This window comes from Plectropomus leopardus, chromosome 15 (genome assembly GCF_008729295.1).
Source record: "Plectropomus leopardus isolate mb chromosome 15, YSFRI_Pleo_2.0, whole genome shotgun sequence".
Lineage (NCBI taxonomy): Eukaryota > Metazoa > Chordata > Actinopteri > Perciformes > Serranidae > Plectropomus > Plectropomus leopardus.
Window position 1 is genome coordinate 10,933,223 of NC_056477.1, and position 25,764 is coordinate 10,958,986.

At 38.9% G+C, this 25,764-nt stretch overlaps 1 protein-coding gene across 1 annotated transcript; it reads right to left on the bottom strand.

Annotated features, from left to right (window-relative positions):
• Positions 1-1,500: 1,500 nt before the first annotated feature.
• On the bottom strand, positions 1,501-25,632 carry LOC121954714 (carbohydrate sulfotransferase 15-like). Its single transcript, XM_042502396.1, has 8 exons — positions 25,373-25,632; positions 10,879-11,508; positions 8,930-9,269; positions 6,226-6,363; positions 5,227-5,383; positions 4,927-5,083; positions 2,089-2,236; positions 1,501-1,931 (listed from the first exon to the last, which is right to left on the bottom strand). The coding sequence occupies exons 2-8, from the start codon at positions 11,350-11,352 to the stop codon at positions 1,741-1,743; spliced, it is 1,605 nt and encodes a 534-aa protein (XP_042358330.1). The 5' UTR covers positions 11,353-11,508; positions 25,373-25,632; the 3' UTR covers positions 1,501-1,740.
• Between the last annotated feature and the right edge of the window lie 132 nt (positions 25,633-25,764).

A 25,764-nucleotide genomic window follows, 5' to 3' on the forward strand; every position in this document is an offset into this window, starting at 1 on the left:
TGTTTGCAAATTTATCAAAAAGGAAAAACTGATATATCACAATGACAGTATTCAAGTATTCAGATCCTTTACGCAGAACACCTTTGCTCACCTCGATTTGGGGATTTTCTGCTATTCTTCGCTGCAGATGTTCTCAATCTCTGTCAGGTTGGATGGGAACTGTTGGTGAGCAGCCATTTTCAGGTCTCTCCAGAGATGCTTGATTGTGTTTAAGTCAGGGTTCTGGCTGGGCCACTCAAGAACATTCGCAGATTTGTCTCTAAGCCATTCCTGTGTTGTCTTGGCTGTGTGCTTAAGGTCATTGTCCTGTTGGAAGGTGAACCTTTTGCCCAGTCTGAGGTCCTGAGCGCTCTGGACCAGGTTTTTTCACTCAGGATATCTCTATACTTTGCTCCGTTCAGCCTTCCCTCACCCATTCCCTGCCTCTGAAAATCATCCCCAAAGCATGATGCTGCCACCATCATGCTTCACTGTTGGGATGGTGTTGGGCAGGTGATGAGTGGTGCCTGGTTTTCCTGCAGACATGATGCTTAGACTTGAGGCCAAACAATTCAATCTTGGTTTCATCAGACCAGAGAATCTAGTATTCTTTAGGTCCTTTTTTGCAAAGTTCAAGCGGGCTTTCATGTGTCTTGTAGTGAGGAGAGGCTTCTGTATGCCCAGATCAGTGGATTGTTGCAGTGATGGTTGTCCTTCTGGACGTTTCTCCCATCTCCACACAGGATCGCAGGAGCTCAGCCAGAGTGACCATTGAGTTCTTGGTTACCAAGGCCCTCCTTCCCCAGTTGCTCAGTTTGGCCAGGTGGCCAGCTCTAGGAAGAGTTCGGGTTGTTCCAAACTTCTTCCATTTAAGTATTATGAAGGCCAAAGTGCTCTTCTGGACCCTCAATGCAGCAGAATTTTTCTTAACTTTCCCCAGATCTGTCCCTCAACACAATCCTGTGTCTGGCCTGGTTTTTGCTCGGATATGCATTGTCAGTTATGTGACCTTATATAGACAGGTGGGTGCCTCTCCAAATCATGTCCAATGAATTGAATTTACCACAGGTGGACTCCAATCAAGGTGGGCAAACATCTCAGAGATGATCAAGAGAAATGTGAGACACCTGAGCTAAATTTGAAGTGTCAGCAAAGGGTCTGAATACTTCTGTCAATGTGATATCTCAGTTTTTCCTTTTTAATACATTTCTAAAATTCTGTTTCTGCTTTGTCATTATGGTGTGTTGAGTGTAGGTTGATGAGGGGAAAAATGAATTTAAACAATTTTAGCAAAGGGCTGCAACATAAGAAAATGTGAAAAAAGTTCAAATAACAGCAGCATGACTGCATGATTTTCAGTGAAGCCTTGAGTTGTAAATAAAGTGAGAACTTTATCCAGAGATGAGGTTAATGAACTTTTGGAGACTGATGTGAAGATTGTGTAGAACTTGTGTTGCATTTTGTGGACTTTTATTCAGCAGTGGCTAAAAAATGTCTTTTCATCACAGTAAAAGCAACACAAACTAGCTTATTTTATTATTTTCTTGACTCAATGCTTCAGTCACATTATTTCAAAAGCAAATAAATATCACAAACAAATCCCATACACTTATTCAGACCATGTAAGTCCATTTACAACTATACACCTGTGTACGACTTCTCCTGCCGTCCCACTGTATATTAGTTTCTATTAAGAGGTGTTGCTGCTTTAGCTTCTGGCTCTGGTTGTTCATTCACATCCATCCACATGCTCCTGTGCCTTCAGGTGTTACTCCAGAGGAATGCCTTGTTGTTCAACACAGTGGCCAGTTTATGGTTGAAGGGCTGGTGAAATTCCCTCAGGAGGTCTCTGGTGGCTGGAAGCATTGGACCCAGGTTTCTGTCTGCAGTCCGCCGGGTGTTAGACATGGGCCGTTTGGTCAGAGCTGCCTCCACCTGCTCCGACAGAGGAACTGCAGGGACAATGTCAAAGTCCTTAACAATACAGAAGTAAAGGCTTGAAAAATATTTGTTAAAAATCAATAAAAAACAATATTAAAAAAAACCCTGAAACCCCATAATGTCATAAATACACTTTCAGGGAGATATAAGCATTTTTTAGATACGTACCTACACTCAGAAAATCAAAAACTTTCCTCATTGTCACTTTGAGGTTTGCTGCGTAGTCCTCAAGACGAAGAACTAAAATCTGCTCCCTGTGGAAAACTGTGAGCCAGTCCAGTAAGAAGACAATGTACATCCCCAAATTTAGTCTCACCTGTGGGGGGAAATACCAAATAAGTCAGCATGTTGTGGTTTAATTGTTTTAACTGCTGTTCGCTGAGGTCAACAGTAAACTTTCAATCTCAACAGCTAATTAAAGGTAATCGAGCAATGAGGCTGCATATTGCAAACAGCTGACACTTCTGTATGCCAAACGTGTAGTAGAACTCGACACATAAAAGTGAAAAGGCAAAAGGCCGTCTCGAGAGCCAGTGTTTGATTTGTTTGTTTGAGTCTGAGCTACTGTAGAAACAACAAAGTGGAGTCTGTGGAAGAGGACCCGCTCTGTCTGTAGATATAAAGGGCTCATTCCTAGCTACAAAAACAAAACAATTCATATTTTCAAGTGATTATACATTAGAGAAAAAAGTAATTATTTACGTAACAACTACTTAAACTACATTTACACGTTTACCTGCTAGCTTAAACTTATCGTGTAGCACGTTAACCCATTCGTGTATCATTTAATTTGTGTAGGGACTCAAATCACATAAAAACGACTGACAGGATTTTTTTTTATTTAGATCTTTTGGCAGGTATGTTGTCTGTGTTTAATACTTTGAATGTGCGCCTTTTTATTGCCCTTTTGCTGCTGTTCTCCACAGCAGAGGGGCTCAAGTCACATAAACGATGATTAACAGAGGATTTTGTTATTTACATCTTTTGTCAGGATAAAATGAGATTGCCTCCAAAGATATCCTGTTGGCCTCTTCATCTCAACATATTGCTGAACACTACCGGTTCCATATATATTCAATTTCTGCCACTATATCCTCCTAAATCCTACAAGCTGAACCTTCAAACATGAACAAGAAGCCCTTGAAGTGTCCTGTGGACAGAATAAGTCAACAACAGATGGACAGGAGGTAAAAACAACAATCTTTTCTGCTCATCTGAGGTCTGGTGTAGCTTAAACTTTTGTGACATAAAGCTACATCATTGTGAAACAACTATTAATAACACATCAATAAGCCAATCTGGGTGACATGTTACTTCACTATGATGAACATGGGCAGTGTAGATTACTTTGAGTCATAAACCATCCTGCTGCTGTTAACTTGCAAATAGTTGCCAACAAATTCCTGATAAACTCCTGTATAAATGATGTTTGCTAAAAACTGCAGTTGCCAACCTAATCAGCAAGTTATCTATCCTTTTTAAAAATGACTATATATTATACTATATATATACCATGCACAACCACAATAGTGGTTATATTGCAACAACAACTGGCACATATGTGGATGTTTAGGTGCACTTCAGGTCAGACCAGTTGAAGAATAACACAAAATCTATGACAATATAAATGTGAAACAAATGCATGGGTGATTATGAGGAAATGGGCCCCTGGGCAGATATGCAAGAGGCCCCACCACCTCTCCTACATAGAGCAAGACAGATTTTATATGGGTTATCACTCTCTTATTTTTCCTCTGTTTTATATCTCTTTGTAGTAATTTTGGGTCTCTAATGATTTACTTTATGTCTCTGAGGTCATTTTGTGTCTCTCTCTGGTTGTTTTGTGTTTCTTTGTAATAATTTTGTGTGTCCTTGTGGTTGGTTAATTTGTCTCTTTATTTCTCCTTGTGGTTGTTCTGATAATATTTTTTTTGTCTCTGAGTTCATTTTGTATCTTTTTCTGATTGTTTTGTGTGTCTTTGTAATCTCCTTGTGTCTGCACATATTTTCTCTTTTGGTAATTTTGTGGTTGTAACTACCTTTTGTTGTGAATTTGTGTCTCTTTGCAGTTCTTTTGCATCTTTGTGGCCTTTTTGTGTCTCCAAGTGGATGCTTTGTAATTCTTTGTAATCCTTTTATGTCTTTTTGGAGACATTTTGTCTTTTTTGGTCATTTTGTAGTCATCTTGTGTCTCTTTGTGGTTGTTTGTTTTGCATCTCTTTGAGGTCTTCTTGTGTCTCTTTCTGGTGATTTTGAGTCTTTTCCTGGTTGGCACGTTTTCATTTCAGTGAAATTCAGCAGCCAGCCAGTTCAGTAATGCAATAATATGACAGACATATTCAGTAAAGAGAATCCTAATACTTGTCATTGTGACCCACACTTGTGGCAGTAATTGTATTATTCATTTTGTGCCTTTAAAATCTGATTCCCTCATAAGGTCATTGTTTAATTCCTGTTTGTTAAATGTTAAATCTAAGAGTGAGATTGTTTTTCTTTTTCCTCCCCATTTAATACAGATGCACAGTCACTTGGAGTCCTCAGGAGGGCACCACAGTGCAGCACCACCTGCTGAAACTGAACTGTGCTGTTACTCACAGGCAGAGTGGCACAAGTAGATTTGTTGTGTAAACAAAAGGAATCTAATGGTGTTTTTCTGAATGTTTTTGTTAGATTTCAGCTTCTGTTGCTGTTCCAGTGCTTTCTGGTTGAGCTGATTGTTGCTTTTACTGTAGTAAATCTCCCTGGATAACAGTGCTGTCACCGACATGTTGTGATTAGGGCTGACAACCGACAGAGCTCATAACTCAGCTTACTCCTGAGGGAGCACTGCCTGATAGGATATATACTGAAGGGTCTGAAGTGAGTCTGGGCAGCTAGTTGGTTGTATTTTTTCACTGCATAGAACAAAAGAAAGACTGGTGGAAAGTCTCCAAGAAATTAGGTGTTTGTTGTTGGGTTTAATTAAATGTAGCTGGAAAAGCTGAAAAGCTGAGGAAAAGCTCTAACCGGCATGATGTTGGAGAGGCCGGCGTCGTAGGCGCAGAAACGCAGCGACCTCTGATTTAGGCAGGAATGAAACAACTGCACCGAGTCTACGACCTTCTGATGGAAGTCCTCAGCTGACTTGTTGGCCATCTTAAAGTAAAGGTAGTCAGAATAAAGTCTGGAAACACAGAAAAAACACAAAGCTGTAAGCCAACTGGAACTTTAAAAGGACATTTTGCTGGATGAATAATGGGAGTTATTATTTAAAATAAATATGCTCTGACGGAAAACCTTTTAGAAGCAATCCAAACCGAACAGTACCTCTCTACTGGATCTCTGAGCATGATGATGATTTTGGCACCGGGCTGGACTGTGTGGATGAAGTCCTGAGCCAGGAATGGAGGCTCTATCTCCCCCATGTCTCTGTGAAGATAGCTCCAGGCTTGGTTGTCCCACATCGTGGATGCACTGGCTTCACCTGTCAAGACATTGACAGTCTGAGCATCACCTTGCCTAACAATGTTCATTTAAAATGCAGCGAGCGCAGACACTCAGGCAAAATGGAGCAAAAGTTGAGCTGAACTTTACAGACCAAAATATGCGAGAGATGTTGCAAACGCTTTCCTTGTCTGGGGAACATTATGTGCTCCAAATCTATGCCTGAAGAAATCTGTGTCTGTGCAGTTGCAACTTTTTAATAAATGAAGTGTCAGTGTCATTTATTATCAGTAACAATGCAAAATCCAAAGAGGAGTTTGTTTCACTCCAGCAAAGCAGCACACCACATTTTCATAGAAGAAAACCTACAAAATCACCTTAATATTAATGTTGCCTTTCAAAAGATCAATACCAACTCACTCTGAATTTTTTTTTTTTTTGAAAGTCATTGTTTATTCTCGACTGTCTCTCAGGGCCAGGCCAAAAGTTTGAGTCAACCTCATTTATTTATAATCACATATGTGCGGAGAATGAATAAATGTGGTTGTGACAGCATCCAGAGGTGTTAGAGATTCTGTGTATACTTCTAAACTCTCTGCTGTTCTCTCAAACCGCAGAATATCTAGAATATTTGAGCTCCACTGCAGTGCTCCTGAGGTCACAGCTGAAAAAGTGCAGTGAGGCCTGGCGAAAAAGGAGAGGAAAGACAAAACAGACCTGTAATTTGAATCATGGTCAGGATCCAATTGTTTTTCTGTTCAAAGGTCCTCAGAAAATGTCGAGTAACAACTATGAAAAGCAACAGATTATTCCATCTGATGCACAACAGACGGTAACAATACCAAACTTTACCCGTACACAAACACTTTCACATGTGTTCACCTGTTATGAGTGCGCGGTGGTCTCCAGATGAATTTCCATTGATTCCCTCTTGGATTTTGCGGGCTGCCAAGTCAAACAGATCCAGGTAATCTTCCACAGGAAAACTTTCCTGGAAGCCATCTTTGAAACGGATATAACCTGCACCCCGAGGCACAGAAAAATAATCACTCATTATGTACACTTTAATAGACTTCTTCACCATAAAATCCATTTAATGGATTGTATAAGCTTTGAATCTGGTTCATTTAAAAGCCTTAGCTACTGGAGAATAATACCTGCATATAAAAAGAATATTTATTTTTAACCAACAGACATACATTTATTACATACAAGGGAATATTAGAATAGAGACAAGCAGACAGACACATAGCACAATAGCTATATGATATATTCATTTTCTTCTTTTGCATTTTACATATGCTGCTAATTCATAGCACTTTCTGCAAGCTTTTAATACTAAAAGCTCTCCAGGGAAGACAGTTAAGGCAGCATTTTACTATGAAGCAGCTGCAGAGTCTTCAGTTGTTGTCAGTGGTGTTAGTTTTTTAGCATGCAGAGTAGCAGTTTATCTCTGCATTTGGAAATTTTTGTTCTGTTGAGTAAGAATCTATTGTTAAAAATCCTATATTCTGTTTTTCCATAGTCATCATAAATATTCACATAATATATGTACATATCTGTATTTTTAATGTTTATACTGTGTAACACACTGTGCAATTTCCAACTGTACAATATTGTACAACTTACTGTGAAATAATATTTATAGGCTATGATTCTATATTTTTTAAGTAGATATACTACACACCTGTGTATTTGAGTTATCCTGTGCAAATATAAATAATGGACATACAGCTTCTGTAAAAGTAAAAGGGGTATATAGTGTACATGGATTTTGTATTATTGTATTTTATTTCATCTAGTTTGTATTTTTTTATGTTTTATCTTTTTTTGGTACTCAAACTTTTTTTTTTTTGTATTTTGCTCTTGGCGTCTGACTCTTCAGCTGCTGTAATGTGTAAAATTCCCTGGTGTGGAATGAATAAAGTCTTATCTTATCTATCTTATCTTATATAGTGTGCCAACACTGTAACTGTAATATTGTTTATTTTAAAATAATTTAAATCATGGCTAACAGACAATCAAGTGTGTGACCATAATCTGTAAATTATTCCGATCTTGTAAGTATTTTATGTGCTCTGTTATATGTAGAGTACTGATGTTCACGTTTTAATGTATTTCATGTCTTTTTGTAGTTGTCATAACACCTGCAAAGGGACATTTATATAAAAAAAAATTACATAATTAGGCACTAACTTTGTAATGTTAAACTATATAATAATATTAATATTATATAATAATGTCACTCTAATATATTTATTTTCTTGATGTGTTCTACTTTTTGGATTTCACATTTGAGCTGTGTCTCATAAAGACAAAAAAAACTACATATTTTTCCATAAATGGCACATTAAAGGAGCATCCTAACATACAAAACCTGAACCAGGGAAAAAAAGAGACATTGATGCAAAAATAATATCAGTAGGAGATTGCCATGAAAGGGAGAGTTGTTGATTTCACATTTAAAAAGCCTGAAAGATACGTCAAAATTGGAAATCGCAAGAAATGTTGATCTGGAAGGCCTTCCAGCACTGTCAGGAGTCATGACTGTTATTAGAGGCAAGTACACTGAGACTGACTTTAGTGAGCTCAGAAGTCAGACTGGAGGAAATAAGTTAATCCACAGAGCACTCCAGTATTGGGTTTTGTTTACTCTACGCAACACTACCAATTAATCTGATTAGGTCCTTAAAGATGCATAATTTATTTTCTTGAGGAGTCCTAGATGAAGCTAAAAGTTCACATAAAAGTTTCTCACATAAAACACACTCTAAAGTAGGGCAACTAATGATTATTTTCAAAATCCATTAATTTGGTAGAAAAGAGATCCGCACGCTAACATCTACGCCATGTTTCTAAGTGTAAGGACTTTAATTCTACCAGTTCAGCCACATTGATGTTTCCAGCACCTTGCCAAAATCAAGCACAGTGGAGCGATGGTTGTCCTGCAATATCTATAGCATATTTTCTAGATGAATCATCAGAAAACAGTAAATAAACAATATCCTAGAACACAAGGTGACATCAACAAATGTCTTGCAAATATTTGCACTGCAGCTCCAACTTCTGCACAACTGTACAATCTCTCCATTGCACCTTTTGTACATACATTTTTCATTTGTTCTTTATATTCTATTTTTTCATTTTATATTCTTAAATGCTTCTATATTTTTATATTATGTCTTATATTATTTAAATTAAATATCTGTATTCTTCCTTTATGTTAATTGTTTTGCATCAAAACACCAAGTCAGATTGTATGTATGTATGTATGTAAATGTACTTGGCATTAAAACCGGATTCTGATTCTGATTGTTTGATCTGTCCTACAGCTGAAAACCCAAAACAATTAAATTTACAATAATTTAAGACTACGGAGGGCAGCTAATGGATGAACAAAAAAGCTGCTACTTTTAATTGATTCTCAATTATTATTGCAGCCCTACTTTAAATAAGTGTATTTGCTGCTGTCTGTTCCTTTTGGATGAATTAAAACCTCAGTTATACCAATCCTTCAGTTCATTAGCTAGCTCCTAACATCATCATCAAAACATTAACAAAGACCATCCATCTCCTGATGACTCACCAAAGCGTTTCCTGGTCCACCAGTGTGGCTCCTTCATTGTGTTGAAGTTGACCTCGGGGTGCAGCAGCAGTCTGTGGAATAAGTCAGTCGTGCCGCACTTGGGCTGGCCGATGATATAGAAGAACGGTAAGCAGCGCAGACGAAACAGTTTGTTGCCTCTGCGGTACAGATGCTGGTTGAAATTGGTCCTCAGCTGGTCGCATACAGTCTTGAAGCTCTTTGAGCGTAGAGTGAAGAGGTTCCTCTTGTACGGATCGGTGCCGAGTTCACCAGTGAACTCCTCATACCAGCAAGGGCTCTTGATGCCGGGCAGGAAATGGCGAGGGATTATAGAGAACAGCTGCAGAGAGGGACAAAGAGGTATCAGGCAATATTGTAGCCCTCTGGAGAAGGATGTGTTCTTGGTAAAATTGTCAGAGGTTTAGATTTGTCATTATTGTGAAGACTGCAGGTTGTGGTGTTACAGCCACTTTTTAGTGTGCTGTAAGGTGGCTGGTAAAAGACATTACATTCATGGAGAACAGCAGCTACTTAGAATTCATGTCATATTCACTGTCCGCCAGCAATTACAAGTCCTAATCACATAAAAAGTATAAAACCATTCATAATTTAAGGCCACATGACATGACTTTGTGGCTACAGTATTTGAAAACTGAGTGAGATATTAACAAGCCAAACACATATTCTGAATAAATTAATGGTTGTAGCCACTGTGGCGTCACCCATTGGTTTATGGACTGGCGTTTTGAAGCATCAAGATAAGCATTTCAGCCATTGCCAAGTTGGTTTCTGGAGCCAGATGTGCAGGGTTTCCCACACATTCATTTATTTGTGGCGGCCTGCCATGATTAAAGCATCTTCCGCCACAAATAGATTATCTCTTTTAGGAGCTGGACGATTCATTGGAGGCATTGTTGAAATATATGTACTGCGCGGTTATTTATTGCACCACACTAGGAGTGTACTGTGTGCATAGATGGAGCAGCACACTCAGAGCGTACTTTGTGCACAGATAGAGCAGCAGGACACCAGGTGCATTGAAAATGAAACTTAACTGTTCATTCTGCTGGGTCTGAAAGTTTGCATTCACTGCCTGTGCAGCTGCTCCTCTCATCCATTGATCTGATCTGGTTAGCTCTGAAAGGATCGACAAATCAATTCTCCAGCCCACGAGTCAAATAAAGCTGCTGAGGTAAAAATGAACTCATGGACAGCTCTGCTGTGTTCATGGACCACCCAAAACCTCAGAAATTAGAGAGTGGATACAGAATCATACAAAGGGACAAACATGCATTTAAAAGAAAAAAAAAGAGAAAAGAAACATCAAAGTTCGCTCTCGTCGTCAACATTGGTCTAACATTGACACAACACTGAGTGTTATTCAGCTTACTGACTCACTTGCGTTTCTATCTCTGTAATTTTGCTTTACAGTGTAACTGTCAGAGCTGCTGATGCCTCAGCCATAAACAGAGCAAAATGACATAGTGTAACACAGCAAAGCATGATGAGATCACACAACCAAACACATGAGAAATACAGCACATTAGCACATAGTAACAGCAGTCAGAAGGTCCTTAGCAACACTTAGCGAGACATGTAACCTGATATTAACTTAACAGCACTACCAACTTTGGCTCGAAGTTAAATCAACACATTTGTCAGTCTTGACAAACACTACGCATAACAAGCTCCACCAAACGTGTTTACTGCAGCGTTGATTTTTAGAGGTTTGCCAGCCTCCTACTGTTCACTTATGTCAACAGCAAAACAAAGCAATCATTAAGGTCATTTATTATAATTTTTCAGTGTGAATTGATCATTTGCCAGCAAATACCAGAGTGAAAACATTGCATAATTGCAGCATGGATTATAACAAAAACATATTTTATTTTAGTTGGCCCACTCATCTACAGCAAAAATGAGTCAGAGTAATTTTTCCAGAGACTTACATGAGAGTCCGTTCCAACGACATCCTTTTCATTAGGCACCTTCCTGGGTGTGTATTTCATTTTGGAGCTGATGATCTTCACCAGAAGTTTCATGTCTATTAAAGTCTTTTCAGTGGAGACTTCAGCTGTTGCCGTGCTGGTGGGGATGACCATAGGTCTGAGGTGATAGAGCGTGGGGGTGAGCAAAAGTCCTTTCCTTTCCCACGTTAGGATGTAGGAAGCCATGACGAGGAACGTCAACGTCAAGCCCATCAGGAAGCTAACCACTTTGACTTTTGAGATGCTCCGCAGGTTAGTCAGTGACAACAGCGAAACCCACTTCACATCCAGATTTTCAGTCGTGTCTGTATGCCTGAAGTCAAACAATGTCCTGATAGGTCTTTTCCCATAATTTTCAGCAATGGGCAAGCTGTGGAGACTGTAAGTGTGCTTCGTTTGGGTGTCTCTCCCATACTTGCAGTCTGATAGTGACATGCTGACATGTAAATGGAGTAGGCATGTAGAAAGAGAAATAATTCTCTCAAAAAAGTTCACCTACAGGAGGTTGTGTGTTCTGATGTGTCCATTCATCATTGTTTTTAATCTGCAGGTCATCACTTGTCGTCATTTCTTCCTCTTCAGCAGGGCCTCCTGTAAATTAGAAACACTTGTTAAAACACGTCTTTTTTCAGTTTCCTTTTCACCATAAGTGCAGCAGTGTAGTTTCCTTTGAAGTATTTCAGTCTTCTCCAATTATTCCAAGAAAAGTTGTATGAATATGTTTAATATTAGGGTATTTAAGGGAGTTTCATCGCCCCTCCAAGGCTTCAGTATGCGAATTTATAACATGCTCTTTCTATAGAGAAAGTCACCTCTAAAAATGTTTTGAGGTCAGCTGCAGAGTGTGTGTGGTCTGCTGCATGGCGATCCCTCGCTTTAGGATGAAGGCTGTATAGCACATGCAAAGACAAGCTCAACTAAGAGACTTTCAAGGTCAGAATAACAGTTACTCTGTAATTCAAAACTAAAAACACACCATTATTCTCTGTGAGCTAAAAGCCCACTGAGAGCTCTATTTTGTTAACCTGGAAGTATTATTTTCAAGATCAAGGTTTTTCACAGAGAGAACCAAGTGAGGTATTGATACAGGTGGACACGCAGTGTGGCAAGTGTATGCATTTTGTTTTCTTTTCTCACCACATAAATAATAAGAAAGTAGGCATTGTTTTTAGAATCCAGTGCAAATGAAGTCCAGGCATCAAAGTGTAAAATGTTGTTAAAACACTTCTCTGACATTTCCACAGCCTGTAAAATATTTCTTTTTCTTTTTTTGTAAGATTTAACAATCCCACTGGACCAGGGAATGAAATGCTGCACCAGTTCTAGTGAACAACACAGACTTATCTAATTTTGTTTTTTCTTACTACACAACAGGGGCCTGTTACAGAGCAGCCAGCATTATACGACTCAGCATGTTCACACTTACACCATTAAAGGAATACTTCACCCACAAAATCAACTTTTGTGAAACAATTACTCATGCTGTGCTACCTTCAGTTCATGAGGAAAAATTCCCCACAGAAAAACATATTGATTTAGTGATTGATTGCATGAAAACAATGCAAATAAAAAGTCAATTATAAATGTTTGAAGTTTTAAACACATAACTAACATGAAACACTTTGTCATTTCCAACTCTACAATTATGACACTTAGTCAGTGGCCCTACAAGCCAAACTATGCCGCTACATGTACCCCTGCAGTGCCAGTTTTGAATCCTCAGGGGTGACATGTCATTTTAGGCTTATTATATGCATTGTGTCTTTTTTGTTGTTTACAACCTAAGGTTTGGGCAACAAAAGTTTGTGGTTCAGTTAATGCAAACCATCATGGTTTGGCTTAAAATAAGTATGTCTGTTACTAATGTAAGGTACCGTCACTTGACATATGTCACTAGCACAGTATGCTACACATTATTATGAGACATGGGACATTAACAGCGGTCTTACAGGTAAAAGTCTGGAGTTTCTTCGACCCATCCACCTCCTCGCCCACCTGCCCTATGTGGACTTTATTGCTATTTTTACTACAGCAGTGGCTCAGTGCATCAAAAAATGCTGCCATCCTGTGCGTCTCATACTGCCACTAAAGGGTGCCTTGGTGCATCGGTATCTAACACTGAGGATCACTGACCATGTGTCTGTCATTGACGAGTTGGAAGTGAGACCAAGTTGGTAAAACAGTTGCAGTTTGATGAGGTTTAGGGGAAAAAGGGCTAACAAAAGCATGCACAGCCAGACGACAAATACTAGGAGCTGTGCAGAAGAACAGGTAGAAGACAGAAAGATAAAGAGTCCACACACCGGTTTATTATTTTCTAAATTACCACCCAGGTGACGCTTCAACCATCTGGTCAACACCTTAATACTTAAAACGTCACCTCACCACCCGGTAATTAAAAAACATTCATGGGATTATGAACTAGTGTGCAGACTGTGTCCTTTCATCTTTGGAAAAACACGTTGTTCTGTGAAGTAGGTAAAGTATAGAAAAATCTCAATGCTGACTTTTGGTTTTGCACAGGACACGAACAGCTGTCTACTGGGCGAAAATCCTGTTTGATTGACCTAACATCCCACCCACTCTGGAGCTTATGGACTCAAAGAACAGTTCTGGTTTAGCCTGGTGCATGTTGGCAGCAGAGTGTGCATGCTTCCAAGCAAAAATCAGGCCATCATGCGATACTGAACACACAGTGCTTGGTTGAGACTTGCTTCCAGCCACCTCATCCCTGTTTTAATGTTGCAACACTTCTGTAAGTTGTGGGTTACTCAAACAAAGTCTGCATGAGTGTGGACTTGCTGAATGTTTGCACAAAGGGCTTTCAAAGTCCAAAAGAAAGCCCTCACACACTTGCAGATTTCATAATGGGACAGCTCTGAGCCATTGCAGACTTATTAAGAATGCACAGCAATATCTGCAAGCTTGCGTGGGACTGGGCAAAGAACTTATTTTTAATCCCTCTCTAGAGGTGTTACGGGCCTCATTTAATGAAATATCAGAAGAGAGAGGTGGGCTCTTAAAATGCCGATTACACCACTTGCTAAATACAACTCTGACATCTACAGTAGTTAATAGTTTAAGTTATTAGTGAATGATGCTTCTGATACTAATCCTGATTACCACCTTATCATTTATGTTTTTTTCTATATTTTGATGTTGTTTTGATGCTTTTGATGATGTTTGAGGCCCTTACTAGAGGTGAATGCCACTGTTCTCTAGTCTCATTTTGTCTTGCCTCTGCATATCTTTATTTCTACAAATCCAGGTAATTGTTATCCTCTCTGTTCCCTGTAATTATCAACCCAGTGTTCCCATGAAAGATTAATGTCTCGTTAGTGAAAAATATTCAAAGTGAGAGAGAAGAGAGAGATTTGGAAATGTGACAGAGTATAAAGAGGACAGTGAGAGTCAAGGGTAAAGCACGACGTGGAGAAGGGAAGCATCAGAGATGAGAAAAAAAACTGTGAGAGAAAAAGCAGGAAAGACAGCCTTTAGACCTCTTTGGTCTAAAAATCGATCTGTGGCGGGAAGAAAACAGCAGGTGGGATTGACTGGGGTGAAACTCCATCATAAAAATCCTGCTGACTCAAAATAAAAGCCTGCATTCATCACTGTATTAAATGCCTTTGTTGTCCCAAGTGCACAAATGTCAAGACTCATAAGATATCTAAGGCAGGATGAGATACTTCTCATGTTGTTGGTGCAATGTGTTATATGTTATTTACCCTGAAAATATGTTAGATTATCTGGTATCTTGACTAAAGCTTGAACTTGATTCAGTGATGACAAGATTTAGGCAATTTATCAATATCAATATCGTGATATGAGACTAGACATAGTCATAGACTGTCGTAGTATTGCAAGTATTGTCTTTTACCCATTTTAAAGGCTGCATTATAGTAAAGTGACGTAATTTTCTGTGTTTACCAGCATGTTCTATTTAGGGATGCACGCCAATATCGGCACATCATCAGTATTAGCAGATACTGGCTGTAAAATGGTATACTGGAATCGGCTAACATGCTGATTTCTGCCGATATCACAAAATAAATTTGTTTTTTCTTGAAAAATGAACATTTACAAAACATCGACATTAAGTTGAAGTATTTTTCTTATTTTGCACAATGAATGAATATTACATACACTGAGAATCACTGTATTACTGAAAGTATGCATAATATGATGTTAATTTCACTACTAAAGAAACTTAATGATGGGGCGTCTGGTGGCTTAGTGGATAGAGTGGCGCCCTATGTATGACGGCAAAGTCCTTGCCGCAGCGGCCGTGAATTCGATTCCAGTTTGCGGCCCTTTGCTGCATGTTCTGTCATTCTGTCCTATCCAATAAAGGCAAAAATGCCCAAAAAATAATCTTAAAAAAAAAAAAAAGAGAGAGACTTAATGATCACTGAAATTTGGTGGGGAAGAAAGTGGATACATCTATATTGCTATTGGTTATTGGCCAAATAAGTAATTATATATATGTATATCGGATTTCTGCAAAAAATCAGATATCTTGCATCACTCGTTCTATTATTTACCTTTACTCACATAGTCATTATATTCATATTACTGAATTTCATTGTGCAAATATTTTGTGAAAATACCGATAGTCAGCCCTACATAAAATAAAAAGCTAGAAGATCACCAAAGTTATTGCATTCATCCTGAGTGGGACATAAATGTATGTACCATGTTTCATAGTGATCCATGCAATAGACTTCCTCAGGGATGGTGTTTTAAGTAGGCTGATGCAGAATTAGCATCACCCTGGTTCCCTCATCAAAAAGCCTGTGGAATTTTTCCAATTGGGTTTTGTACTATGGCAGAAAAATAAGCTCTGTGACAAACAAAAGTTTATGATAATGGCATATCAGCAAGAACAGATAATCTTCACAAATGAACGCCATTTTTATGATTTTGGAAGCGTAAATGCCGTCTGCAGGAGTAAAAAGCTCATGTTAGGCTATAACCAGGCTGTAAAGCTGTGTCTGGCAGAACTTAGTGTTATGATGTTCTGTAGTCTGCTTTAGTCACTTTTTAGCAACCATTCTCTTAAGACACATAAAACCTTCAGAGTTTATGAGTGGGGTATTTTTTTCATGGAGAGTCATAAGAAAAGCTTTTGAGATTTCACCGGAAAACAAATGTCAATCTTATTGTGGCACTAGAGAAAAAGGTCAGGCGATTGCCATGGTTATCAAAAATTATCTTCTGGACGCCACAAGTGTCTGCACACAATTTCATGGCAATCCATCATGTAGTTATTGAGATATTTTAAATTGGAGCAAAGTGGTGGACCTAATGATGGTGATTTTAGTCAGACAGGTCAGATCATAACACAACAACAACTAATGTCTTGATGTATCTATGGTTTAGATGTTAATGGTTCCCAGAAAATTTATCCTGATTTTTCTGGTAAACCCCTGACCTTCCTGCCAAAATGTCCCTTTTATTAAATGGGCAGTTTGCCATGGAATTTAAGAGCACAACTACTGTGTACTCCCATGAGATGAACTTTTTCCATTTTGAACAATGAGTATCCTTCTTTCCCAAGCATGGGTCAAAATATCATCTTTGCACAAGCTAGCTCATGAAATATTGTGCAGACTGCTATGATTTTTTTAACTGTATTCTGACTGAGTGGGTAAAACCATTTGATTTTTATAACCCACAATTTTATTATTATTTTCAATTACCCATGAGGACTAAAATGCAAGAGCTGATACTTTACTTATATAAATATAAACCCAGGAGTCCTATCTAGATAATTGATACACTTACAAACACCATTCCTCTTCTGTTCGCATATATTGTCTAACAATGACTGCATTTATTTCCAAAACAACCAATAAAATCAAATTGGACATTTCATCCTATGTGCACTCAGTGTTTTGAAACCCAGTCAAGTTAAAGGAATCTTATGCAGATTTTCAACCAGCTTTGTATCATAACAACGTGGATAGTAAGTGTGTGAATGGCCTGTGGTAAACCTCTCTACATCTTACTAGCGCCCCAATTTCCCTGCTCATCTCCCAGCTTGTTGGATTTTCGCTGTCTTTGGGGAAAATGCCTGAACTGCAGGTTGTCCTGCAGGAGAGAGAAAGAGGCAGAGAGAGCCACCCCTCTCTCTGCCTCTTTCTCTCTCTGTTTCTCAGACTAAGACCAAACTAAGATCAAACTGTAAAAATACTGTGACTGCATTGCCTATTTCACCACTAAAATGTTTTCTGAAACATATACACATTTCACTGTAAAACAAGATTATTTTTTACCAGCTGGCCTCCATATTGTTTTCTATGTCAAAATGGATAAGCTTACATTACCTCACCCACCAGTGGGAGCGTTTGTAGTAATAATATGCAGCAAACATGATGATTCTTGTGGAAACAAATTGAGTCTTTAAAGACGGCTGTTTTTTTTCTCCTTTTTTTGCATTCTGCAACAGTCAGTAGGTTTACATGAATTTAGGAAATGTCAAATTATTGTGTTAGTCCAACTAAAACTGGAATTTTAAAATACATGTAAACATATTAGTCTGACTGAACTCGACCTAGGTCAAATTTCTTAAAGTTGGACTATCATTTCAGTTGGGGGTCAATTTAGACCTTCTTGTGTACACCTCAATAGGACCTGAACTGGCCTAAATGTTCTGCACATACTCTATAGTCCCTGCACCAGGCTTTGACCTGGAAGTGAAACAGCATAGATCTGTAAAAGAAAAGCCACACCACAAATGTACAGCACCAAAAAGTAAACCATGTTTTCACTGCTCGACATGCAACCTGTTTTCCACTTGCTAAGTTGTCTGGTATGTGATGTAATAGGTCAACCAAAGAAGGTCCAATAACAACTAGCTGAAAAGGGGCATATCGCCACCTACTGTGGCGGAGACGTACTTCCACTAATAAATCAACTCTCCCCTGGTGCTTGTATACTGGAACAGGACAGCAGTCCAATCAAATAGCTTAATCAAGTTATAAGCATTGCTCAGCTTAACTGTGCATGTAAATGCAGTGAGTGTCTTTCCTGATACGACCATGAAAGGCATCTAAGATGGATGTTTTCATATTTGACACATAGTGGCTTTAATTATAGCGTCTTTAGCACACATAAATATCATTTGTAGATGAGGCCACTTTCACAAACTGGTAAAAGAATATATGCTTTTTGAGTTAAATCGTCACTAACCTCCCACACAGGCTGTAATGAAAGACATTCTTTACTGATTTGCAGGAGCAATATGTTCAGTTGTGAAAGAGATGCATCATACCAGTGGCTTATGGCTGTTACATGGACAAACCATGAAGCTCATTATTTTTAATTAGCTGCAGCTGCACAGATCCAACAGCTGTGTGTCAAATTTGGAATTCAACCTTTTGCACTGCTGATAAATATTAACAAACTGCAGGCCAAAGTCTTGTTCCCACTCTGTGCTTCTTCTCATCCCACTTCCTTCAGACAGAAGATAAGGTGACAGTGTATTAAAATGTGACTGCATTTACTGTGACATTTCAGATTTCTGATGATCTGCCAATCTAAGACCCCAAACAGAGTGTCATCATTGACACTCTGTTTGGGGTGTTAGATAGGGTGCAGGTTATGCCATTACATGGGAGTGTCTTGCACCCTCTCATTTATCACCCCTCTATCTACCCTTTGTGACAAAATGATGCCAATCAGCCTCAACCCAGTCTGTGCTGCAAAGATACCAGCTGAACAGCAAATGAAAATCAGCATCCCTGCAGAGCTCTTCCAGACACAAAATGCTGCATGCTGTATGCAGATGCACAGCTCAGTTTAGCATCGACACAAAATCTTAGCACGAATTAGAGCTCTTACAAATGTGACAAATGCCTTAAGAGGATCCATTGTGACCACAAAATCAGCTAGGAAGAGAAGACAAACAGTCCCAAAAGCCAGCACATGTTAAACACACAAATTCTCGCCTTTCCTGAAACATGTTTTAATCATGTCTTCATGTTTATAACTGTGTAAACACACCCTGACCTTGTATAGTACGCTCTGTGACTCGGACTTGGCTGCATCCCAGCACTGGGAAATGGGAGGCACAAGAGAAACTAATGCCACAAAAGGAAATAAGACAGCCTCCACGTTGATGGGGAAGGCAAACAAAGACGGATGGGATATCAAAACTGCAGTTATAATAGAACTTTCTCAATGTGTATGAAAAAGAAATCAGAGCAGAAAATAACAATTACACCCTGCTGGGAGGTACTATTTCTCTGGCCATTTTCGCAATCAGATTATGGATAAAATCTTGGCAGGAAATCTAACAGCTCGCTAAGAGCACAAATATCTCAGGAAGTGAACCTCATCCGTCTCCTGATGCTGAACTAGTCCTCCCTTTCCTTTTTACTTCCAGTGAAAAGAAAAGATGAACGGGTTGATTTTCCATCGCTGCAGAATGATGTTTGCCTTCACAGGAATCTGAGTCCTTAATCTGTTAAATAAGCAGGCTGCTGAAGCAAAAGTACAGTCTAAACAAAACAGATGCGTGCTAAGAAAAGCACTAGAAATGTTAAACCTCTTGTTGAACAGTGGTGCCTGTCATGATCAGTCAGGTCACCACAGTCCGCATTGACATCTGGAGTGCAGATGTGGTCCTCTAAAGCTAAACTATGTATTTGTGAATGTATGTAAGTGTATATATTTGCATGCCTATGTTTTTCTAATAGTAACAGGTTGTTTGCTTTAGCAGCTCTTTAAAACAGATGTGACATTAATAACAAGCAGAGAGCATTGGAAAGGGTTGTCCTACTGTTTAATGAGAGCGAGGGGAGAAGGAACGTGCAGCTCTGAAGGTAAGAGGTGGATCTGAGGTCACTTAAAGACTAATTCCAGTTTCTTACTAGTTGAATGTTGGTAATATCCCCTAATCGTAAAGGAAAACTACAGAATTTAAGTTAAATAACCACAAAGTCTGGCTGTAAACTGCCGGGATGTATTAAGAGAACTCAATAACGTGTTCAAGGATGGTGCTCCATTCATTCTAATGAAAGTTACTCACTGGGCACATACACAGAAAAATCTTTTTCAGGCTTCCCCATTTAGAGTCATCCTATGGCTGAGCTGGTTGAGCTCCTGCTGATTTTCCACATTTATGGCATTAAATCAATTAACTTACATGGCTATCCAAGGCTTTTTCATGTCTATTGGAGATGGAGCTAACTGTGGACTCACTTTCAACTTTGTGGTGTTCAGAGAAATGAAAGCATGTTTGCCAGTCATTTGTCTTGTAATGTTTCTGCATGGGGGGAAAAAATCTGTTTTAGCCAGTGAGTGTAATGAGATCTGCAACCGTAGCCACTAAGCCAAAATCGCAACAGACAGTATAGGTCAAAATTTGCAATAGTATAGGCTAACCTTGGATGTGCTACAATGTGTTGGATCATCTGATCGCTCATGTTTATTTCTTCATTTGTATTTTCCAACAAGTCCTTCAACCTGTTTTCTTATTTGCCACACAGGTCAACTGTTTAAGTCACTTAATATGTTTATGTTTATTGTTAGGTGGCACTCTCTAGTGGCTGCAGTATTTTTGCAGAAGAACAGGAAGAGGTGAGGCGCTAGAGTATAAAAACAATAAGGGTGGTGGACTGGCCAAGTGAGCAAAGGACTTTCACCCAGGAGACAGGTGTCCCTGGCCTGAAGACAACATTAACTTATTTTATTAACAATATAGCATGGACCTACATTAAATAGAAAGCTCACAACCGAATACCTCGTATAAGTCAGTTAAAGTTTGCAGTTTAATATGTGCCGTTAATGTTGTGAAACAGCCACAGTTACACTGAAAATATATGGCTAGGTTTAGGTAACAAAAGTCCTTTGTTAGGTTTAAAAAAGAGACCATGTCATGGTTTGGTATGGCTTGATTTAGCTTATTGATTTCCTTTTATGACACCAAGTTTCCAGTCTTAAACAGTAACAAAACACTGTGTGCTTAGATTTAATTTTTGCTCAAAACCAGCAAGTTACATCTGAGCAGGGTAACTCCTTTTCCCATTGATTAAGCGAGCCGAAAGCGTCAAAAGTTCAGCTGAGGTTTTGGTAAGTAAACAAAACTGAATGCTCTCTCAGACCTGCCACATGTATCTTCTTAAGTTGCAACAAGGAGAGCAATTGGCTGCCGATTACGCTGATGAGAAACGCTCGAAGACAGAACCTGTCAGTGGCATTCAGCTACTGCTGCTTTTGATTGTGTGTGACGACCCACTACTGTAAATCCTGTTTGCACACACAAACCACGCACATCATGACATGTTGCAACTCATACTTGTTGGATTCTTTATGAACTCATGGGAGCCAAAATCTGTTCACACACCCAATGTGCTCATAAAGGTGTGAGAGGTAAAACTAATGAGTAATTTTTTTTTCTTTTTAAACCTTTTTGCAAAGACTGTAATTACAATGCGTCATCAACATAATTATACCTAATGAATCACTCATGACCTCTGTACCTATGTTTCACTTTTAGCAATGCCTGATCCCACATTATAAAGAGGAAACATATTTGATTTGCACTTTTGATTTGTAGTGTTTCATGAGCATTTACTATTTATTTTAAAATATTTGATGGCAAATCTTTTTTAACATTTACCTTTAAGGTTCTAGTAAAGTTCTAATCTCTTTTTTTCATCATTTTAGAATAAACTCGGTTTCTAAAGCAAAATGAGTCATAATGGCAATAAGTACTCACACTACAGTGTGAAATAACATATTTTGTACTGCAAAAGTATGACCATGATCATTGAAGGTTTAATATGCAGAATTGTCGGTTACTGTTTGTAACCAGCCTCAGATTCACTGTTGTTTAGCGTTTCCCTCATAGACTGTAAAAATAATGGACGTAGCTACCATGACTTCACCTGGTGGTTTCTGGACTCCCATTTTGAAGCCCTGAGTTCGTCATTTCAGCTGTCACCATCTTGATTTGGAACCAGAGGTGACCATATTTGGGCCAGAAGAGCTTGGATAGGAACTGACCGTAAAGTCAAGGACACTATCGGCAAACAGTCTGTAACTCAAAGCAGCCCGCCTTTGATTACGCATAGCTTTAAGCCTTAAGAAAATATAAACCAGTGAATATGGTAAAAATTCAACCCCCGTACAGTTGTCATGAATGTTGAAATTATCTGTAAGGACTGCAACCCTTTTCTGTACCAGCCTGTAAACTTGTTTTTTTCTGTTGTCAAGTTGGGCATTTTAACATGAGTGTTTACAGGGATTTACTCGCTTCTGGAGCCAGCCTCAAGTGGCTGTTGAAAGAACTGCAGTTTTTGGCACTTAGTGTTGGCCTCAGTCCCTGAGGTTGTTAACTTACTGTTTTACGTTTTACCTATGCTCTCGCACCTGTTTGCAACCTATTAGTAAGGCTCCGACCTCCCCTGAGAGCTGTGGGGGTACACGCCCATAAGCGCAGAGTCTCTGCAAAGAAAAACACTCCACACACACACACACACACACACTCTGAGAGTGAGTCTTTGACGATGATTGAGTGGGATTACTTCTGTATAAGTCTCTGTTGGGTTTTTTTTTAGGAAAATCCTGCCTAGTATATCTTTAAGTGCATCAGAATGGATACATCTAACTGAGAAATTCTGCTGCACATTATTAAGTCTCTTTTGTTGGGATACATGCATATTCAACCACAACAAATGGCAGAATTAGTTTCTAAATCAACTGCAGTGAAGGAGACAGCACAATTGCAGTAAAAAAATATCATGTTCAAACAAGACATCATTGGCCGGAAAAGACAAATAAACAAAGAAAAGTCCCGGTGAAAAACATCATCCATCAAGAAATTACTCAACAGGAGGATGGCTCAAGCAGAACAAGGGAGTGACAGGTTCGAATACAAGTTTGATTACAATGAATCATCGTTTCTTAAACAGAAATAATGCAGGACTGATCTTGCATTACTGAAGATTGTTGTCATCTCAAGTAAAAAAACTACCATCTCTTGAAATAGAAACTAGGAGCTGTTGCCAAAACAATTTAGTATCATACAAACCTCCCACATTCCTCATGTACTCTGTTACAGAATCCTTTTCTTCCATTTGTGGTGGACCCCCAGAGTCCAGTCTAAACAATCTGATATGGTTCAACCCTCTCACTGCCTCTCTCCCCTCTCATACTTTCAGCATTACCTAAGCCTTCCAGCATCAGCCCTTGCCAAAAGAAGCATGGCTATGACATCCCAGCAGCTCCAGCCAGACATTTGTTCCACAAACTCGGGGGGCAACCTAAAACCTTCCTGCCCAGCAGACCTGACAGAGTGCAGGGCTGGGCGCAGCAGCAGAAGTGAGTTTTGGCTTGTAGAGTTATGGAGGGCGGAGAGGTGTTACAAACTGTCATCACACACTCAGCTCTCACTCTTTCTCCCTTCAATTAACAGTAAAATACAACTTTAGTGATTTAGAAGCTGCACTGAGAGTCCACAGAAGTCCGTTTGTTTAAAGGTCATCTGCCTACTTTGTCAGGACTGCCGCCGCTGCAGCCCCTTAACCATTTGAAACCCAAGTAAATTGGCTTGATTTCTCACTAAAACATGGAACGAAAAAGGCAATGAGTAAAAAATCACCCAATAAGTAGCAAAAAATATGTAAAGGCCTACAAGAAAATTTCCTGAAATTAGCACAAAAAAGAAAGGTAAAAGAACAAAAAACAGGAAATGACATAGAAAAAGTGATAATTTTGTGTATATATGTGTAATTAAAAAAAATAATATATATATAGTTGTCTTTATATTTTTCCCTAATTGTGTGATAATATTCAAATGATTCTGGCTATTTTATCAATTTTCTGACACCTTTCACACATTTTTTTTAACAGTTGTTGAGACATGTCATGCCAAGTTGCTAATTGCTTTTATTCCAATGTTTTTGACAGAATTCTAACCAATGTGCTCATGTTTCAAAGGTTTAAACGCTTGTGAAAGGCGTCTGAACGCTGCACAAGAAAACTGATGTTGATCCAGGTTTCAAAGGGTTAACAGAACAGAACTGGCAAAGCAAAGGGCAGGAAAATGAACTTAAATGCCAAACAGAAACTATGAGGCTGCAAAACATCTCACACATCAACAGATCTGAAACAAATCCTGGCAATGAGCTGGAATACACAAGTCACTTCATGGCTTGTTTGCTGAGATGCATGAGAGAAACCATTGAGGGCATAATGGAAGGACTTATCCGGGGGGAATCTGTCACACAGTCAGATGTAGACACTCCAGTTTGATACGTTACAATAAACAGAATAACAATTACAAGATAAGAGAAGATGGGAGTGTGTGTACAAATGTTTACAGCAGTTTATCTCTGCCTCATAACACATACAGTCCTGTTTGTGGTTCAGTCTCTTGTAGACCAAGAAGTCTTTTACCCCCCAGAGACATGACACTGAGATGTTCTGCAGCTGTTCAGTGAGGGAAAAATTTAACCAGGAGGATGTTACTTTCAGGCATTACAAAGTCTTATACATAGGGTATCGCTTTAGGGGACTCATTTCTGGACACTTACCCTACAGACATCTTTGTCTTTTCTAATGTTTCAGTTAAGATTACGCTGTTACAGTTTGAAATCCTACAAGCTGATTTCACTCAAAGTTATCTCGGAAACCAGTTGCCTTGGAAAAAAGAAAAAAATATATAACTCTGAATCATAATTTATCTTTATGTTACATCTAACTGACATCTAAGTTTACTTGAAATATAGCTGTATTTACTTAATTTTGCAATGTTGTTGCAAATTATTTTGTTCTTTCTAAGTGTAAGCAGCTTCAGTAAACCGAGTTAGTCTGACTCAATTTGATCATGACAGAGTATTTTGCCAATGATGAAGTTAGGAGATCTGCGAGTTCTGTTTTCTTAACATGTTTGAAAAACCACAAATATGACCGACTAGTTTTCAACCAACAGAATACCACTATATAGCACAGTAAACTTGGTTTACTGACTATGTTTAAACTTAGAAAGATTGATTTAATTAGACTTGTTATTTTAAAGTAGCAACAACTTCACAAAATCAAGTCAATATAACTAAATCATAAATAAAGTTAACATTTATATATAAAGTAAACATAAACAACGACAAAAATATATATTTACTTACATTTTAAAGGCAATCTGTTTCCTACATTTATTTGAGGAAAATTCACTTGTCAGATTTTACAGTGCATGGGGTGTTGCAGCATTTACAGGCTGTCTACACACCGCTACACTACTCTGCTCTCAAATTGTCTCTTAATAGATACCACAACGTTTAATTGGTGATTTATCATAAAAACTGATAAGTTTTAGGAGAATTCACTTTTAAATCATTGAATAAAAGCTTCACTCAGCTTAGAAATAATCACCAATAACACCAAAAATACATCAACTTTGTCCTCAATCTTTCTGTAATCGATTATCTTGCGAAACAAAGATACTCACAACACCAGAGTTGAGTCGGTTTAATCCACGCGCCTCTTGTGCAGCCGCTCACGAGCCATGGTGATGACCGCCAATCAAGGCGACTAAAACCACCTGACGGGCGTCTGTATGAGGCGATAAGTGAAGCGAATGTGAACGTATCCTCAACACGAACCGTGTTCATGTTTACAAACGCCGGCTGGCTTTTTGACGCTGTAGACTTTCCGGAGTCTCCATCTGACTGAGCTCCCCCGCGCGCGCCACAGCCTGAAGAGGAGAGAGGGGAGGTGCGCCTGAGGAGCAGCGCAGGATTCACCGACAGGAACTAGAGCCAATCTTATCTGCATTTCAACCTCCAAGTGTTTTTATCGATTACGTTTGACGTGTCGTTATGATGTATGGTTGCCCATATA

Coding starts and splice junctions, on each gene's coding strand:
- LOC121954714 (XM_042502396.1), bottom strand. CDS start 11,352: ATGTCACTATCAGACTGCAAGTATGGGAGAGACACCCAAACGAAGCAC. Junction 6,364..8,929: donor GTGGACCAGGAAACGCTTTG/GTGAGTCATCAG, acceptor CTCGGGGTGCAG/GTTATATCCGTTTCAAAGAT. Junction 5,084..5,226: donor CTCAGAGATCCAGTAGAGAG/GTACTGTTCGGT, acceptor CTGTGTTTCCAG/ACTTTATTCTGACTACCTTT.